This window comes from Crinia signifera, chromosome 5 (genome assembly GCF_055691185.1).
Source record: "Crinia signifera chromosome 5, ASM5569118v1, whole genome shotgun sequence".
In the NCBI taxonomy this organism is placed as follows: domain Eukaryota; kingdom Metazoa; phylum Chordata; class Amphibia; order Anura; family Myobatrachidae; genus Crinia; species Crinia signifera.
The window spans coordinates 186,742,028-186,762,994 of NC_139221.1; the positions used below are offsets into that span (position 1 = coordinate 186,742,028).

At 46.7% G+C, this 20,967-nt stretch overlaps 1 protein-coding gene across 2 annotated transcripts in view; it reads left to right on the plus strand.

Moving 5' to 3' along the window:
- The first annotated feature begins 229 nt into the window (after positions 1-229).
- The window catches only part of ICE1 (interactor of little elongation complex ELL subunit 1), a 365,848-nt gene continuing 345,110 nt past the window's right edge, over positions 230-20,967 (plus strand). For both annotated transcript variants that reach the window (XM_083188304.1, XM_083188305.1), the window contains exons 1-2: positions 230-412; positions 19,793-19,937. In XM_083188304.1, the coding sequence (XP_083044430.1) occupies positions 19,851-19,937 (87 nt within the window). In that variant the 5' untranslated portion in view covers positions 230-412; positions 19,793-19,850. The remainder of the gene's footprint in view (positions 413-19,792; positions 19,938-20,967) is intronic.

A 20,967-nucleotide genomic window follows, 5' to 3' on the forward strand; every position in this document is an offset into this window, starting at 1 on the left:
AAGTAATACAGTAGTATGCGGGTAATAAGGCAGCAACGACCCCAGACTAAAACGTGCTGTACTTTACAACAGAGCTGCGCTGCGGCAACGAACAGTGCGTTCTACCCTGTTGCTGGCAAGAGACGCTGCTCCAATCACATGTGCGTATACAGGCCGCGTCTTTGGCGCCAGCCAATCTGAGGTCTGGTCTCATACAGACTCATAGCCAAGCCGGGCTGCTGGTGTATCGTGGTAAGAACACCGGTTACGCGCAGCGGGAACAGGGCGCCGGGCGCTGCAAGGAAGTGTTTCGCTGGTAAACGCACTACTTCCGGGACATAGCTATCAGCATTGCAGAGCTGGCCGTCCCGTTACTCCGCGACCGCGACGTCGCAACATGGTTTTGTATCGGCTAAAGCGCTACAGCTGGTTGGTGAGTGTGCCCGTTCTGTCACACCTTCGTGTGTAGTAGTGAGAGGCCTCTGGGATACTGTATGTGTCTGTGTTGTTCTAATTGTACACAAGGGCGTGATGTGTCTACATCTTGTAATTGTATTTTTAGGGTCTGTTTCTGTATATATTTACTTACCAGTTATTAATATAGCGCACACCTATCCTGTGCTTTGCAGAGTGTATTTGAACAGTCACATCAGTCCCTGCCCTAGTGAAGCTTAAGGCCCATACTCAGTGGCGGATTCAGGGGGGGGGGGCACCTGGGCACGTGCCCCCCCCTGTCATTCATTTTGTAGATGAGGACCAGAGCTTTCCAACGAGCCCAGCCCCATGTCTCTAGCCCCCCGGGAGCCGGAGATATCGCCTGGCAAAGCTGTAACATTTTTTCCCCATAGGATAATATGGGACCCGTCAATTCCAACCCACACCCGGTTCCGACAGCTGCCAGTTACCCCCTGGCATCACAGGAGCTTGTGATTGATGTTATTTAATTCCAAATCGCTGGTCCTTCAATATGATACCAGGATGGTCCATATCGGTCAATCGTTTCCAGAGATATAGCGTGTAAATCGTTTTTTTTTTTTTTTTTTTTTTTTTTTTTTTTTGAAATGTAATTTCATGGCTGTTCATTTTCTTTGAGGGCAGATTACTCTGGAACCAAACGTTCCAGTTTTACTGGACCAAAATCATTCAAAGCCCACTCAAAAGTTCTTCAATATGATACTTGTCTCATGTACATGGGTCAGTTAGTTCCGAAGATATAGCCTGTTAAATGAGATAACTGGTTAAAGGGGGGGAGGGGTGGTTTTCTCTCCCCCTCACACCAGAAAATGCAGGGACTAGGCTGGTGTAAAAGGGGCCAACCTGGGAATGCATTTTCTGGTGTGAAATGGGTATTATTTCAAATAGCTGGGACCTGCAGTGCTCGGAATACAGCCAGTCTCTGCCACTGTCAGTGGCTATCACTTCTGCCTGGTGGCAACGAGCATGGAACCTCTGGCAATGAGCATGGAACCCTTGGCAATGAGCATGTAGATAAGTAGCACTTACTGTATGTAGCATCATTTTTAATAGGCATTATGGTGTTTGGCATAATACATAATGGACATCATGCCGTGTAACTTAACGTGCAATGGACATTATGGTGTAAATGTTTAATGTGCGCCTTTGGTGGACAATTTCCCTGTTTATGAAGCGTATTGTGAATTTTGTATCAATCTGTGTGGCATTATGTGAATTTTGGCTCAATCCATATGGCATTTTATGAATTTGGCTCAATCTGTGTGGCATTATGTGAATTTTGACACAATCCATGTGGCATTATGTGAATTTTGACACAATCCATGTGGCATTATGTGAATTTTGGCTCAATCCATTTGGCATTATGTGAATTTTGGCTCAATCCATATGGCATCTTATGAATTTGGATCAATCCGTGAGGCATTATGTGAATTTTGGCTCAATCCATTTGGCATTATGTGAATTTTGACACAATCCATGTGGCATTATGTGAATTTTGGCTCAATCCATATGGCATTTTATGAATTTGGCTCAATCCATGTGGCATTATGTGAATTTTGGCTCAATCCATATGGCATCTTATGAATTTGGCTCAATCCGTGAGGCATTATGTGAATTTTGGCTCAATCCATTTGGCATTATGTGAATTTTGACACAATCCATGTGGCATTATGTGAATTTTGACACAATCCATGTGGCATTATGTGAATTTTGGCTCAATCCATTTGGCATTATGTGAATTTTGGCTCAATCCATATGGCATCTTATGAATTTGGATCAATCCATGAGGCATTATGTGAATTTTGGCTCAATCCATTTGGCATTATGTGAATTTTGACACAATCCATGTGGCATTATGTGAATTTTGACACAATCCATGTGGCATTATGTGAATTTTGGCTCAATCCATTTGGCATTATGTGAATTTTGGCTCAATCCATATGGCATCTTATGAATTTGGCTCAATCCGTGAGGCATTATGTGAATTTTGGCTCAATCCATTTGGCATTATGTGAATTTTGACACAATCCATGTGGCATTATGTGAATTTTGACACAATCCATTTGGCATTATGTGAATTTTGACACAATCCATGTGGCATTATGTGAATTTTGACACAATCCATTTGGCATTATGTGAATTTTGGCTCAGTCCGTGTGGCATTATGTGAATTTTGACACAATCCATGTGGCATTATGTGAATTTTGACACAATCCATGTGGCATTATGTGGATTTTGGCTCAATCCATATGGCATCTTATGAATTTGGCTCAATCCATTTGGCATTATGTGAATTTTGGCTCAATCCATATGGCATCTTATGAATTTGGATCAATCCGTGAGGCATTATGTGAATTTTGGCTCAATCCATTTGGCATTATGTGAATTTTGACACAATCCATTTGGCATTATGTGAATTTTGGCTCAATCCATTTGGTATTATGTGAATTTTGGCTCAATCCATTTGGTATTATGTGAATTTTGGCTCAATCCATTTGGCATTATGTGAATTTTGGCTCAATCCGTGTGTTATTATGTGAATTTTGACACAATCCTTGTGGCATTATGTGAATTTTGGCTCATTCCATTTGGCATCATGTGTAAGGGGCAAGTATAATGGGGTCTAGTATTTTGTTGCATAATGTGTAGAAGTTCTATATGGTGTTGTACACTACACTCAAGGACATGCCCTCTGTTGAGTGGCCACACCCCCTTTTCCAGAGCGCGCCTTCGGCGCGCACAACTACATCCTTCACTTTTGTTGCCATGGTAGGCCTGCGTACTTTAAATGCCAGGGCCTATTTTTAATCCCATTCCCACCCTCTCTCTGCAGCTCTCTTAGCATGTACACTGGCACCACTAACACTGGCCCACCCCCACCTAAACCCTCTTTTATCATGGTGCCCCCCCTGTCATTTTATCCTGGATCCGCCCCTGCCCATACACACTGATTTTGAGCTGAAAGCCGCTCAAACTTGGGGTGGTATTCAATGAGGCTGAATCACCATGTTTTTATGGCGATTTTGTGCTATAAGGCGAATTTTTGACTAAAACGGTGAATCACCCTATTCAATGACCAGATGGCGAATACATTTCAAGGTTTTTTTCGCCATGATTTACCGAGTAGCAACCGCTATCTTTTTATGGTGAAGTGGAATGTGATCTTTTAAGTGTTTTCTTTGTTACATTTGGTATAAAAAAATCAGGAATTTTATTCTGAGGAAGGGCATGCTATTTTTATTCATGTGCTGTATAAGACCAGCCAGCAGGGGGCCGGAGCCGAGCCGCTCATTAGTCATATATTCACTGCACCCGATCATTACATATGCATGATCGAGTGTAGTGAATATACCCGGTCCCCTGCTGGCACCCCCGGGGGGCAGCCTGTGCTGCCTGGCACCCGGGGAGCCCACCTCCCCCCCCACAAACGTTCTGGGGCAGGCAGGGAGACTTCCATCTCCCTGCCTGCCGCCGTCCTCGGGCTCCCTGCGGCATCGCCGCAGGAGTTAAAATTCGCCAGTCAGGGGCAGCGAGCCCCTGACTCGTTGAATACTGGAGCCGGCGAGGCTCCGGAACGCAGCGAGCAGTGGCGAATGTGCAGCGAATCCTAAACAGGATTCGCTGCACGTTGTCTGTATTCTCATTGAATACTGCCCTTGGTGTTTTGAGTGGCTTTTAGCTTAAAGCCGCCCAGTGTGTATGGCCGGTGGTGAACGCTGCTGCGCGATCCTGCATCATCGCTGGGAAAACCGTTCATCTTGTATTGCAAGCAGATTTGTAGCTTTGTGGATGGCTTTGCATAATGCTGTGCTATTCAAAGCCGCCTGTTCCCTGCTGACAGCGCCGGGCAGGGGGGAAAGCCACTCAGTGTATATGCACTAAATGGCTTTCCCCCCAGTGATGACAGCGGTCATCACTGTCCATACATGCTGGGCATAATCGCCTAGTGTGTATTGACCATTACAGTCTATATTCCCTGGTACATGCACACACAGACCTTTTGTTGGGAGCCAATTAACCTACCAGGATGTTTTTGGGACTATGGGAGGAAAACTGAGTACTCGGAGTAAACCCATCAAAGCAACGGGAGAATATACACACTCCCATACCCTCCAACTGTACCGATTTGCCGGTACAGTACCATTTTTTAACAGTCTGTACCGCATGTACCATTTTTATGAAACTCACTGTGTGCGTGTGCGCCGAGAAAAATCATTCCGCTGTCAGAGTTTTTCCTGTGCTTGCTGCCCTGCACCGGCTCTCCCCTCTCCCCCTCCGATCCCTTGAGTGCATTGCGGGCATGGCGTCATGACGTCACACGTGCATGGCGTCATGACGTCACCCTGCGCACTCAGGGGAAGGATGTCTCTGTGCCCTCACTGTCTGCGCATGCGCAGACAGAGAACTGAGGGCGCAAATCTCTGTGAGGTAGAGAAGGCCAGCCCCGGTGCGCATGGGGGATGATCTCCAGGAGGACACAGTGGTCACCCTCCGGAGCTTCTTCCAGACTGCAGCAAGTAGGCGGCTGCACTACATCTGTCCAGCATCGTGTCGCACCACCTGCTATGTGCTGATGAAGTGTCCCCCGCAGCCTCCTGAGCAGTGAGTGTGCAGGCTGTGCATATGTTCTGGCCATGGGGGATCACCACGGTTTATCTCCTGTGTGACCGGGTCCCTCCTCTGCTTCCTGTATCTTTTGGTGGGCTATTATACTGCTTTGAGGTCTGGGGCTGTAGTTAGATGGGACTCAAGCTGTGTAGATATCTGGCTCCCCCCCCCCCGCCCTTGTTTATACCTGCAAGATAATAATATATATTATAATGCTCATGATCAGAAGGTAAGTGGCCACGCCCCATTTTACCAGTGACCACACCCCTTTTCATGTGGCCACACCCCTTTCTGAGTGGGTGGTGGGGTGGGGGTGGTGTACCGATTTCTGCCCTTCAAATGTTGGAGGGTATGCACTCCCAAAAGTTAGAGCCATGGTGGGAATTTAACCCATGTCCTCAGTGCTGTGAGGCAGTATTACTAACCATTTTGGTGTGTGTGTGTGTAAGGGCTGTGTTACTATAGCATTATATAAAGCTGTAAACGTATAATCAGGCTGTGGATCATTTGTCCGTTTATATTCTGAGCATTCTGTTTGTCTACACCAGTGGTTCTACATATTTTCCCAGCTATTTGCATTACTGCTCCCCCCAATATATAATATAAGTTCATTGTGCCTATAACTGTACTGCTGAGGCCGGTTTCACACACTCCGGCTCCTGCCGGGCGGCGAAATCCCGCACGGCCAGGGAGCCGTGCCGCACACATTAGTTGTGAATGGACACGGCGCGGCAGCACGGTTGCAGCCGGATCCCGCCACTGGAAGGGACGGCTGCTGGGCTGTGGCCATCCCCTCCATGATAAACTACTGTGTGCGGCACGGCTCCCTGGCTGTGCGGGATTTCACCGTCCGGCAGGAGCCGGAGTGTGTGAAACCAGCCTTATATTGTTACCTATCTCGCTGTTGCAATGATCAGTGGCACCGCTGATGGCTGCCTAGGTGCTGTTCAGATCAGCAAATATGTGTTCCCTGTGTCTCCCCTGTACATGTCCATCACCCTCTCCAGGGTACATCTAGTACACCTGAATGTCCTAGATTATGTATATCTGTACTGTACTGTCGCTGTTTAACCTGCTGTTGCACAGCAATCCAAATCTAATTACAAGTATACGTAAGTATACCTGGCCAATAAAACTGACTAATCCTCTGCAAATCAATACATTTGTAATGAATATAAATTAGATGAACTTATTAAAAGGTTAAAGGTGCGTACACACGGGGGCGATTTTGTGCAAAATCGTGGGAAATATGGTCGCTGAGCGACCATATTGCCCGCCAGGTGTGCGCTCCCGTTTTTGCCCCTGTGCTGATCGCAGGAACATGCTCCTGCGACCAGCTGATTTCCACTGCCTGGCTCCCCCTGGCAGTTTCTTTTTCATCAGCGACCATCTCTGGTCGCTGATGAAAAGGAGAAACTGAGCAATATATAGCTCAGCCATATATTGCTCAGCCATATATGGCTGAGCAATATATCTCCCCGTGTGTACACAGCTTAAGGCACTGCTATGTATTAAAACAATAAGGTGGCAATTTAATATTTTTTGTGGGGCACCCTGCGCTTAACAAAGCATGTCAATTGTTACTCTGTTCGGACAGAAATAATTTCTGCTCCTCCCCTCCTGATAAGGTGAGCAGAAAAGTTGGTCTCTTCACACATTTTCTTGTTTTGTCTCAATAGTTTAGATGGGTCAGTGGTGCCCAGAATTGGAGCAACAATTGAATGACACACTCTCTAAAGTGATGATTGTTAAGGCACATTAAAATAATTGAATTGTGCTTAAAAGCAAGATTTAAAATAAATAAATGAATAGACTGATTTCTACATATATTTTTCTAACATACTGTAAACAATTTATGTCAAATTGAAACCTATAGGATGTATGTGTTTTTTTTTTTCTCCCAATGGCAGTTTTATTGAGCTACATTGATGTATTTCTAGGACACTGCTTTCCATGTGTATTTAATGATCACCTGGATGTCACAACATGTTATTAATTAGAGTATTTTGAGTGCTCCTGAGTGTACCAACATCCCAAATTGAGAACTACTTATCTATATAATTTGTGTGGCATCCCACACAATCACTAATCTCTGACTCTATTACATCCCGACTTTTTAAAAATATTGTACACTGTCATTCTGATCTTTATTCATAAAAATATCTCCCTTTTGTTTTCTAATGTTGAGTATATGGAAAATAACCCTACATCAGATGTAGTTAAACGATTAACAAATAACGATTTGAGAGGTGAAATGATTAGCATGTTCAAATACAGGATTGGGAATCATGTGAAACTGGGAGATGAGGCATGAGTAAAAGAAATTCTGTACTGAATTAAAGGCCCATACACACTGGGCAACTCTGAGCTGAAAGCTGCTCAAAACAGTGTGTATTGTCCAGCGATGAGAGGTGCATGTGTATGCACTCAGCGGCTTTCCCTCCAGCGATGACTGTGGTCATCGCTGGCCCTAATCGCCCAGTGTGTATTGACCTTAAGAAGAGGATTCTTTACCATTATAGCAGGGGTGGCCAAACCTGTCCTCAAGATCTACCAATGGTGCATGTTTTCCAGGCAACCTGTGGATCTATAGTAGGGATGAATGCAGCATGTTTTAAAATGTGAGTTAGTAATTACTACAGCTGTGCACCAGCTAGATAACGTGGACCGTTGGTAGATCTCGAGGACCGGTTTGGCCACCCCTGCATTAGAGCATTTAAATTCTGGAACTCATTGCCGGTGGGGGTGGTTACAACAATTACTCTTAATGAATTTAAATGAAAACTGGATACGTTTTTTGCCACTAAGGGAATCCTATAGATATGACTGTTAGTGTTCATTCTAGCACTCGCCATCTTTGAAAACCCATGCAGTTCCTCTTCCCTTTACTAATCGGTGTGTTTAGGCACCTCTGGGAGCGGTTTAGCTAATAAGCTGCAGCTTGGATGAGTATAGTCAAACTCCTTGAATGTGTATACAAATATAACAATAGTAACATTTAGACAAGCGGGACTGTCTACACCAGGGCTTGACAATTTTTTAAAAAAATCTAACACCTAGCTCCTGCAGCCGGGTGTATGGGGACGTAACTCCGGCGGCTGGGAAGAGGCAGGGACGGAGCTGCTGGTGGTAAGCAGTCTCTCCCTGATGGGACCCGCGGCCGCCGCACTTAAACGTTTAGACACGGGCAGCTGGTAGAGCACATCTTCTTATACCAGCCTGTGCCTGAGAGGTTGGCCGGGGGGGCGGGGACCGTGCTGCCGCTGGCCTGACAGGAGCGGGAGATGGTTTGTCGACCAGATTCTGCTTTTTCCCTCCCTGCAAAATTTTTGGGTCGCCAGGAAGCAGAATCTGGTTGCTATGGCGACCTGGCCCCTGGTATTTGTCGAGCCCTGGTCTACCCATTAACTATTTTATTAAAACATTGATAACAATTAAATAATAATTATTCAATAAAATATAAGGTCTGAAATGAATAGCGCACTGGCATGGGGGGAAGATGGCACAATTTATCTGGCGTTATTAGTCCTCAGTTTTTGGCAATGTGGCAACAATGTCTTTAAACTGACAAAAACGCAGGTAAGCTCCGGCGCCATTACGCTGGGCGGAGCTTACCCAGAGGGGGACCAAGCTCTGTGAGGGCGCCAAAACCTGCTTCCTGCTTCTTCCCTAGCTGCTGGAAACGCCATTGTACTGCTCCAGACACTCCTCAGCGGTGTGGAACAGAGGGAATCTGCTTGCAGAGACAGCTCAGGTTTTCAGCGCTTGTGTACTTGTACACTTGCCTGCATACACTGTAAAGTACTGTTAAGATTACTGTACTGTTTACCAGCTCTTAAATAGTGTTCCCGCTAGGCTTATTTTGCAGGGCGCTGCGCCCTGCCCCTTTAAAAGCTGCGCCCTGCCCGTTGTCACTCCCCGGCCGTTGCCGCGCTTGCAGTACCCGCCCGCTGAGTGTACACACTGCTGAGCGCGGCAGTGTGTGGATACTACCCTCAGCCCTGCAGTCTCCAGCGTCCATAGCCGCGCTGACAGGCTGCTCACCTCTTGTGAGCAGCTGTCAGCTCTTCCAGGAAGCATCCCCTCTGCCGAGCGTGTCTGCTTTCTCACTCGGGTAGAGGCTAGATCAGGGCTGGGCAATTGCGGCCCTCCAGATGTTGAGGAACTACACATCCCAGGATGCTTTGCATTAGTTTTGCTATGTGGCCATGCTGAAACAGATGCAAGGCATGCTGGGATGTGTAGTTCCTCAACATCTGGAGGACCGCAATTGCCCAGCCCTGGGCTAGATGGATCCCCTTCTTGTCCTGCTGTTATGATGCAGCAGCAGAGAGGGCTCCCAGCACAGTGAGACGATGGGAGGCTGAGAGCAGCAGTACATATAAGTAGAAAGTTGCCCCGGAAAGCTGCTGCTAAGTGCTACAGAAAGGTAGCGTGATGGTCCGGAACAGCCAGGACTCGGGAGAGCAAGGGGCGCCAAGTTCAAAAGTGAAAGCATTGATCAGTGCGATATGCACTATGTGATCAAAGCTGTGACTGTAGGAGTGACAGGGGCAGACTGCATTCCTCAGGTATACCCTCACTGTTCCCTTGTCCCGTTCAGTGATTTATTATTGTCCGGCAAGCAGACTCCTCATTAACTGTTTGGATGCAGGAAGTAGCTGTACTTTCCTGCATAGTGATCTGTGCTGCTGCTGTCTGTGACATGGGGACGGTCTGTAACATCTTAGTTTCCTTGCAGTTTATTTTTAATTTGATGGAAATAATATGTGGGTTATTGTGGGGGATATAATATACGTTTTTTTACTGTAGGGGAAAATGTTTTTGTTTTCTTTAAAGGGAGGGGTGACCTTAGTATGTTTCATTTGCGTCCAGCTCCAATTAATAACTGTCATTCCTTTTAGTATGTCCCTTAATAAAGATTTATTTATTTGCACTGTTGGTTGAGCAAGGGGTCTCCGATAGCAGCTCGTCCTGGAGATCAGTAATGTAATGTGATGGCAATAATTCCTTTTTTGTCTGCCTCAGGCCATTTGCCCCTCTCCCTGGGCAATAAGCAATTACAGACTACTGTGCATGAGACCAGCCCATGCTGCTTGTTGCCGGTACGGTTAGAGAGTGTGGGGCAGAGCTGGGGGGGCACCTGTCTTGGGTGCCCTGGGCACTCCAAGGGCTTAATCTGGCTCTGGCTCAGCCGACTGCAGACATTGTCTACATTTTAAATGCGCCACCTCCCAGGAACCGGAGCATGGGTGCCAGAAGGTGGGGTCAATGATTAGCTACCAGGCTCAGGAGCTGGCACCATATTTCAAATGGAAGCTGGGTGGTCATGCAGTGAGGGGGGTAGTGATCTCGGCTTCTCCTCTCAATAAGGAGGCCGCAGCAGAAGAGGCCAAGCCAGGGCAGTGAGTGTTGCATGGAAACTGCATATGTGTCACTGCTGGGGGGCATTATACCTGTGTCCATTATACTGGCAGCATGGCACTACTGGTGGCACTTTGTCTAGGGTGCTACTGTGGGCATTTTGTCTAGGGCGTGTGTGTGCCGGGGGGGGGGGGGGGGTGCCCTCCCAATTGAAAAATGTGCCCTGCTCGGTGGTCAGCACCCTGCCCTAAAAAAATCCTAGAGTGAACACTATTAAAATTGGAGAGCTAAGGTTGTTTGGTGTATTGGTCCCCTCCATTATCCTCTGTACACCACCCCACTAGCTTGTTAAGCTATACAAGATCAGATAGTAACTACACATAGTATTATCTGTATAAATCACACTGCATATCCACTGTGTTTGCTCTGTGTGTGAGGGGAGACTGTTGTTTGTCACAATGGTAAGGAAACTTACATGTATGGTGTTCAGTGATAAGTTTGTGCCAGCATCTTCATCACAAGTTACTTGTGGGCCATGTATGTCTCCACAAAGTAGTGGGGTTCCCCCACAGCTTACTGGGCAGCAGAGTAGCACACAGGACAGCTCACAGGAGCCTGCCTGGGCTACAGGGATGAAAGCCATGCTTGAAACTGTAACCACACAGTTATGCTGCTTTCAGACCGCATAACTGGCTTTGACCCTGTATTTGGAAACGTTTCCAAAAACGGGTCTGCCAGATAAAACCCCTTTCACACCGCAGCACTTAAACGGTATATTACTGTTTAAGTGCCGATTTTTTGACACTGGCAGACCCGTTTTTGGAAACTTTCCAAATACAGGGTCAAAGCCAGTGCAGCCTTCAGCCCTCCCCTCCGTGCAGCTCCCCCCCCCCCCCCTCGCGTGTCGACCGAGAGCATGTCGACGCCCCCCGCGCATGTCGACGCCCCCCGCGCATGTCGACGCCACCCCACCCCACCCCGCGTGTCGGCGCCCCCCCCCCCCCCCCCCCCGTGTCGACTTACCCCGTGCCGGTACCTCCGTTGTGGACTGCAGCTCAGTATGCTCGGAAAGCACTTATGAAAAAAGTGTCTTCCAGAAAATGGCTGCCCCATAGGAAACCCTGTTTAAAAAAACTGTCTTCCGTATGGGGGGCAGCCATTTTCTGAAAGACACTTTTTTCATAAGTGCTTTCCGAGCATACTGAGCTGCAGTGCCGGGAACCACAACGGAGATACCGGCACGGGGTAAGTCGACACGGGGGGGGGGGCGCCGACACGCGCGGGGGGCCGTCGACACGCGCGGGGGGCGTCGACACGCGCGCGGGGGGGGCTCCAGTGCTGTGAATACTTAATGAGCGCTCATTAAGTATTCACTGTGCTGAATTTAGGACCCAGCTCATTGGCTGGGTCCTAAATACCGTTTCTGAGCCGATTTTTGCGCTAAAATACCGGTTCAGAAACGGGTAGGACCCTGCATTTTAACCGGTTAGAAAAAACGGCATTTTCTAACCGGTTAAGTGGGACTGGACTTTTCAGACCGCACACATTACCGTTTTAAAACGGTAAAAAAACGGCAATTTACCGTTTTAAAAGTGCGGTCTGAAAGGGGCATCAACTGCTACTGCAGCACAGACCCAGAGGGTGCAGAGGGAGCTTGCTATCCTCTCTGCCAGAGTTGATATAATCACTCCTACCCCTGGGGAGTCTCGTAAGAGAAGTGCCCCCTCTCAAACCCCTGATTCTGGGGCTGATGATGATGATGATGATATGGGAGATGCAGACGCAGGTGATGAGGAGCCTGATGCTTCAGTCACTGCTGCGGGGCACAGAGCCATTAATTATGGCAATCAGGGAGGTGTTGGACCTTCCCTTAGCTGAATCTTTTGAAGGGGATGCTTTCTTTGCTACTCAGAAGAAACAACAGGTTGTTTTCCCTGAGCAGTCTGACCTGGAAAACACTTTCAAGTCAGCATGGAAAAACCCAGAAATGAGGTTTAAAGTGGCTAAGAAATTTAGAGCCACGTTCCCTTTTGATTCTGCGGGACGCAAGGTGTGGGAGGAGCCACCGGAGGTTGATTCTTCTGTGTCTCGCCTAGCAAAAAAGATGGTGCTTCCAGTACCAGGGTCGTCTTCATTGAAAGACGCCACGGACACAAAGGTTGAGAATACCCTTAAGTCCATTTTTACTGCTAGTGGCACGTGTCAGCGTCCTGTCTTAGCAAGTTGTTATATGGCTAAAGGTACCCATACACGTACCAATTACCCGGTACTTTTTGTGCTAAAATAGCATCGCATCCCATGCACAACATATGCACAACGATGCTATTTTAGCACAAAAAGTACCGGGTAATTGGTACGTGTATGGGCACCTTAAGTCTATATACACGTGGGCCTCCCAGATCCAGGAAGGTCTTCTGGGTGACATGACAGTAGCGCAGGTGTCTGAAAAATTGCACCATATTCAGGACACAGCTAAAGTTCTGTGTGAAGCGCAGGAGTTAGGAGCCATTAACGGCCGTAACTCAGCCATGGCGGTGTCAGGGCGCAGATCCCTCTGGCTGCGGCAGTGGGTAGCTGACGCTGACTCCAAACGGAGTGTAGAAAACCTCCCCTTCACAGGCAGCAGGTTGTTTGGGAGTGATTTAGATGAGTTAATCTCTAAAGCCACGGCAGGGAAGTCCACATTCCTGCCATGAACCCAAGCCAACATCTTTGGATGTGGTAAGGATTCTCCGTGTCTACATCAGGAGAACAGAGAGAATTCGCAACACTGATGGACTTTTTGTCCTTTACGATGCCCAAAAGATCGGGCGTCCTGCTTCTAAGCAGTCTATTGCACGATGGATCTGTGCAACCATTAAACAGGCTTATGTGGTAGCAAAGCTTCCTATGCCTGCTGGGGTGAAAGCCCACTCAACTCGTTCAGTGGGGACTTCCTAGGCGGCTGCCCGAGGAGTATCGGCCTTACAATTGTGTAGAGCCGCCACATGGTCAGGCCAACACACTTTTGTCAAGTTTTACAAATTTGACGCTCTGGCCACTGAAGATACTCAGTTTGAGCAAGCGGTGCTGCGGCAATAAGTTCCGCACAATCCCGCCCGTTTTGATGTCTTGGGTATATCCCCATCGTTAAGAACGACTTCCCTGTATCCCATAAGAATGATAGAGAAAATAGGATTTTAATACCTACCGGTAAATCCTTTTCTCGAAGTTCTTATGGGATACAGGGCGCCCGCCTCTATGCGGAGTTTTGCCTTACTCACTTTGTGAGATGTGGACCAATACTGGGTCCTCCTGTTGCCCTTTTTGTTCCTTGCGGACATAAGTGTGTAGGTTACCAAGGTAACTTACTGTTACATAGTGTGCCTTAGCGGTTCACGAGTGTAGATTGTCACTTAGGTGATAGTTCTTATAATTTGTTCCAGTTAGAACACAGTTCTAAAAAAGTTGTCATGTTTGACATGTTCTTAGGCCCTTAGACTTCCCAGGTTCTGTGGTCGCTAATGTGGTCTATGTACATTGAATGTATGTTGGGTGTGCTGGATGAATCTCACCACGGTAAATATTACACACATTCCTCTCATATTGTTCTTCTCCTTCGGCATAGTTTCTCTTAACTGGCTAGAGGGAGGGGAGCAGAGGGGAGGAGCCAGTACACCCAGTATAAAGTTTTATATGTGCCTGTCTCCTTCGTATATGCTCTTTTCCCCATTGTTAAGAACGACTTCCCTGTATCCCATAAGAACTTTGAGAAAAGGATTTACCGGTAGGGATTAAAATCCTATTTTTGGTATATCAAATTTATTCTGTATCTCTGTGAAAGACACGAGGCTTCCCGATGGGCAAATGTCTCTTAATGAGGATATACCTTTTACAACCCAATTATCCAGCCTAGGGTTAGGAATGAGGGCTGCTACCGTCGAAATAGCTACATCTGGAGTGGGTAGGGAAATGTCCTTAGATGTAGACACCAGGGCCTGCCATACTTCTAATGTATCCCTAATTGCCGCACCCGGACCCTCCCAGGATGGTATCTTCCCTGAAGGCAGCCAGAACAAATCTGACAAACGTATCCTTGGTAAAAAGGACTCAATACCCAGGGTTTCAGATGTCCCTTAGTAAACCAGTCTCTAGCCTGATCTAACAAGCTGGCTGAACAATAATAATGTATGTCTGGATAAGCCACTCCTCCCTTTTGTTTAGGTAAAATGAGAACTTGTTTAGTAATACATGGTTTAGACCCCTTCCAAATGTACTTAGCAAGTAGCTTATTAAACTCACAGGAAAGAGATTTAGGTGGTATTCTGGGAATCGCTCTAAACAAATACAGAAGTTTCGGGAGTAATATCATCTTAGCCGCTGCAATGCGTCCTAACCAAGACACTTCATGTAAGCTCCATTCTCCGATCAGTTTCTCAAACGCCCTAAGTAGTGGTCTATAGTTACACGTAAAAATTTCGGAGGCTTTAGCGATCTGAACCCCTCAAGTATTTAATCGAAGAGTGCTTCCAGGCATAACGGTATTGATCTTTCAAAAGCTGAAACGTCTCCAGGGGAATGTTAATAGGGAGTGCCTCTGTCTTGGAGGTATTTAACTTGTAGTAGGAGATCTTAGAGTAGAGCGCCAATACTTTGTGAAGCTCCCTTAAGGAAGAAACTGGATTACTTCAGCATAGGAGTACGTCGTCCGCGTAGCCTGTCTCCCCCTCAGCTTCCTGGCCAACAGACGACCAGCTTTATTACCTAGTACGTAATAACTTTGATTCAATTTAAACAGGTTTCTAGTAACCTTTCGAAGGGAAAGCATTTTTCGCGTGCCACCCGTAGCGAACTAAGAAGGTGGTTATCCTTTGGGTTTGATTTATGAGCCGCTTCCAGACTAAGCACCTCCTCCTCCCCCTGCCTGGGCTCTCTTAATTCTAGATGCAGCCTGAATGGCGGTTCCTCTAACAACAGCCTTTAGTGAGCACCAGTGGTTATGGACACTGGTATCCTCTGGATCATTAACCGCAAGGAAAGACATCAGAGAGCTCTTAATGGTGTTATACGCCTCTGGATTAGCTAAGGTATGAGCTCCCAGTCGCCAGGGGCCAGGAGAGACTCTGCGAGTCTCCAACTCGCAGTCAATGAACAGAAGGGAGTGGTCAGACCATGTCATAGGTAAAATACGAGCCTTGACTACCGACTGCAAAGTCCACTTATCCACAAGGGCCAGGTCTATTCTAGAGTAGGTGCGGTGTGGGTTGGAGAAGAATGTATAATCCCTCGTTGAGGGGTTTTTAGATCTCCAAGAGTCAAATAGGGTATATTCACCTATTAGTTGCCGGAATCTTGATGATTGCTCAGTCTGTGGTGGAGATTTGCCACTAATGGGTTTTGACCTATCCATGAAATCGTCAAGAACCATATTAAAATCCCCCAGAACTATAACCGCACCTTTAGCGTGCTGTTCAACCGAAGCGCAAACCTTCCTACAGAGTTTAACCTGCCCGGTGTTTGGAGCGTAGCAGGAAACAATTGTGATGTCAATATTATCCAACTTGCCTACCAGTATAAGGTATCTGCCCTCCGGATCCGCCAGCTGGGAGTCAACCAAAAGTGAATATCTGGAGGATATCAAAATGGCAACACCTGCTTTTTTAAATGGGCCATTCGCAGTATAACCGCTGGAGACCTATTATCTGAAAACTTTGGGGGAGCGGATTTAATAAAATGGGTTTCTTGTAGCGCCACTACATCTTCATGCATTCTATGAAAAGAAGACAAGGCTAACCTCCTCTTCTGAGGGGAATTCAACCCCTTAACATTTAAAGATATAAAGTTAACCATGAGGTAGGACGGAGGGCAGAGACCACCCCAGTGCAAAGAATAGTACCCATAGCATGCGGTAAGGGGAGATGGAAAGGAAAGGACACAAGACAAAAGGGGGGGAGCACAAAGACACAAAATAGCGGCTCAGAGTCAAGTGAAGTGCCCAAGGCAGGGCGCCACACCAGGCATTTTGAGGGGGGTAGTGACCACACTCCCCACAGTATCAGCAAACTAGTATCACAAGGTAACAATGTATAACTGTGAAAAAAAAAAAGGAAAATGCTCAGTCAAGGGAACTGTAGCCAGAAACCCATCTTGCAGAGGTGAAGGCTAGGCTCGGGAATAGCAAAGGGAATGGGAAAACAAACCTAAAAAGGTACATAATAATTTCCCCATCGAGCCCACCTCCCGTTAAAGACTAGAATGAGGATCCTGCGTTGGGTGGCCAGTTCCCATCAACTGTTAGCACCAAACATGTATCCCATCTCTAAGTGAGCACCTGAATAGTTAACTAAAACAGTAACAATAATAGTAAAATAAAGCATGTATAATAGAACCCACACCTCCCTCAATTCTCCGCCACGACCAGTCCCGCTGAAGACGGCTTTCATGGGAAGAGGGGGACGAAGGGACCGATAGCTTCCATTTGTGAAGGAGCTTCATGCCTTCCTCAACCCCAGCGACGGCAATGGTTGACGCATCCCTGGAAATTAGGAACCTTGTTGGGAAGCCCCATCTATACAATATATTTGCTTTACGAAGTACAGATGTGACGGGCTGGAAAGAACGCCTTTTATTCAGCGTGGCAAGTGATAGGTCCCCAAAGAGCTGAAAGACGAGGGCCGTGCAGCCTTCAGGAGGGCTTCCTTAATATGGAAAAAGTGTACCCGCATTAATACGTCTCTGGGGGCACCATCTGGGGCACCTCTGGGTTTAGGCAGTCTGTGAATCCGGTCTAGCAGGAGATCTGAATCTGTCGCCGACGGGATGAGTTTCCTGAAGATGTCAACGGTGAAGTCATGTAGGCTACTGTTGGATATATTCTCAGGGACCCCTCTCAGTTTCAGATTGTTCCTACGTGACCTGTCCTCCAGGTCACTGACTTTGTCCCGTAGGGTCGCAACCTCCTCCTTCATCGCTGCATGGGAATCTTTAAGAGCATTATGGGAACCAACCACCTCCTCCCATTTTGGTCACCAAGATCATCTATTGACCTTTGACAGGCCTGAAAGGAGGCACGAAACTCCGCCGCCATCTCATCTTTGAATTGCGAGAGGAGTTGCTTTAGAGTCCCAACCGTCAGGGCCGCGCTATCTTCTGCCACCGGGGTTGTCAGCGGGTCTGCACGTATAGAGCTACTAGGGTCAGCCGAGCACACTGAAGAAAGGCCATCATTGCCTTGGTCGGTGTAAAGAAGGGGACTTGCGAGAAGGATTTGGGAGCTTTACTCCATTTGGATGGCATAATGAGAGGCAGGCAGCAGACCCAGCAGGGCAGAGGTCTGAGGGAAAGTATCGGAAGTTCACAGGGCAAGCTTTGATCAAGCAGGAGCAGACTCAGATGAAGGATAGGTTATACATGTAATACAGTCATCCTATGCATATAGATACTGTGGGGTGAGATATATTAATTGATTAGTATGGGTATCATAGCACTGCGATGAGCTGCTATGGAGGGGTCAGCAGGAACAAGGGATCATTGAGCCACTACAGTAATAGGTAGAGAATGTAGTGACTTGAATCATGCAGTGCAGGCACATAGCAGCAGCACCTCTCCCTGCAACACAGAAGTCCCCCTCCCCAACAGGGGTTCTTTTATGTGTGTATATATACCAAAGAGATTTGGGTGTGAAGGGGGGATCACAGCCAGAGAGGGGACCCACTCCTATCTGGAAGTATCTCTGGTCTCAAGTCTCCCACCTCCTAGGTTGTAATGCAGCACACAGACAGTATAGTGCCTGGGGGGAGAGTGAGTGTTAAACCTCACCCACAGCTCCCAGTGGTCCTCAGTAGGCCTTTCACCCTCCTTTCTCTCACCTCTTTATCCTGGGGGAGAAAGGAACAGATGCGCAGGGTAGTGGAGCTCCCGGATCGGGTAGGTAAGATGGCGGCCGCCCCGCACGCTCGCCCCCGGCTTCAGCCTCAGGCACCCGCTGCTGCACAGATGGAGATCACCAGTCCCTCAGGGGGATGAGCGCGCCCGGGGCAATCTGCCGCTGGGTGTCGGGTCAGGCCGGGAGCCGCAGAAAACCAGGCCCCGGCCTCCGCGACTAGGTAGGCCGCAACCCGCAGGAGTTTCAGAAAAGCTCCCCGGCTCCGCGACCTCCTCCCAGTGCGTCCTCGGGAAGACCACCAGCTGCCGGGGTGTTCAGCAGCAGTCCTCCGCAGCCTGTAGCAGGGCAAATTAGGGCAGAAGAGGCTCCCGTCGCCGGAGCTCAAAGGAGACACGTCTTCCCTGTTCTCCGGTCAGGCCACGCCCCTATTTTAGAATTTTTAATTGTTATCAATGTTTTAGATGTGTCTAGATGTTACTATTGTTAAGTGTTTAGCTCTGCTTTTCATTCCATTTTATATTAGTTCCTCTTCCATCCTGGGGTGTCGCTGTCTGCTGTAGTGCTTCTAGCAAAGTGTGGTCTGTATATCAGCACTGATATGCAAACCAGACCTGTGCTAGAAACACCACAGCAGACAGCGACACCCCAGGCAGGGAACAGAAACTGCATGGGTTTTCAAAGATGGCGGGTGCTAAAATGAACACTATGACTTACTCAAGTCCGTAGTTACAAGTCAAATAGTTTGAACCTTAATTACTATGTCATGAGTTATAAGTGAGGAAGTATTCCTGCTACAGACAAGTACAAGCAAACATTAATTCTCTTATTTGTGCAACATTTGTGCATAGACTTTCAATTCTTAACTAGATAGTTCTTATGTGCATTATATAACCAGAGATAAGCAGAAATCAATATGTTCTCATATCAGAATATGGTCTTGCAATTTAAGCACCAGTTTCAATAGGGCTACAGTGGCCCTTTCATTAGTAATGTCGACACATTAGGTGAGATGTCAGCATTTTTCACAATGCCAATAATAGGGTTAGGTTGCTGGAGAGAAGGTTTAGATAATTTGTCTAGAACTACACAGCAATTGGTTGTTGGACCATGAGAAGCCACTAAACTGTCTGTTTTGTCGACATTGTAATTATGTTGACATTTCTGCAGTATTGACAAAACCTATCCAACAAATTTTTGATTAATAAAACATACCCAACCCAAAGTGAATAAAACAAATTGCATACAGATTTATTCTTAGGTTTTGAAGAATTATACATTAAAACCATCCATGCATTTAAATGGTCTATGAAGCGTGAGCAGTTATACAGTGCTCTATAGTTCAGTTGGGTGTTTTAAATATTAATACTATAATGCTTGTATGTGCTGGATAATTGTACATCATTTTTTTCTTGTAGACAACAAAATGTATATTTGGACTTCAGGTCTTTTACTTGTTAATTATGTTTTTTCTGTTTATTTCTTGTAATTTTGGTTATTTTTTAGGTGTAGATTCTGTGTTCACTGTCCAAGAGAGGATCAGTGAATCATCATCATCATCATCATGATGCCCGGAGAGACCCACTCAAAGGCTGCTGGGATTGCTTCAGAGGCTGCAGAATCCTGTCAAAATTGTACATCCTTACAGCAGGTATTGTCGATGACTAAGACATTGTTCACACAATGCAGTTATTCTATAGAAGTTTGGTTAAATACCTTTCCTAATCTACCCCAACTAATCATTGCTTTGTTATAAAAATTGGTTTGATTTGTTTATGCGGTTACGTTGATGGTAGATTATCTAAAAATGGCCACACATTGTTCAGTAATTTTTTTTCTAAATAAGCTTATACAGGTTGAGTATCCCTTATCCAAAATGCTCATAACCAAAAGCATTTTGTACCACTAATCCGTATTTCAGAATATTTTTATATTTCAATGAGACATCTTGAGGTATCTTGCATTTATGTTGTACAAATACATCAAAGACATGAAATACACACACGTTTATTACATTTTTACATGAAACAAAGTTTGTGTACTATCTCAGGCATCGATTTTGAATGCCAAGCAATCATTTTCTTGCAAATATTTAGTGCCAGTTCCATATCACTCAAGTAGGTTTTGTGATGTCTAGGGTCCCAATGCATATATATATTTTTTTTTTTTTGTAATTTCTCTTTCGTCCAGTCCGGTGACACAGCTTCACCTTGGGATGTAGGAGGGTCCACAGGAGCCAGGCACCTATGCTGAAATCTTTCCTCTGGTTGCAGGCTCCTCCCCTTCTGCATCCCATCATGCTTCATTTCGTTTTAGGTACCCACAGGAGTGGGTGCTATGCTGGGTTGCTCCTGCAGCCACTGATTTTTTTTTTCTTTGGAATTTTTACTAGTATAGCTAGGAATTTTTATTCTTTTATTAACTTAGTTACTAGTGCAGGTTTTGCAGTGTGCTGCTTCTGAGAAGCGCCGCACACTGAGAGCACAGCAGAGGCTGACTGAAGTGCATCCTGTCAGCTCTCTGTGCGCAGAGGGGCGCTGCTTGCTCCCTCTGCGCAGCGCTTAACCTCATTTAAAAAAAAAAGAGGTTTGCCTGGGCCCTGGGAGCGTCTGAAATCAGCTCCTTACTTAGAAGGGGATCATGGAGGACAGACCTCCCGCGATGGCGGGCGCCATCTTGGA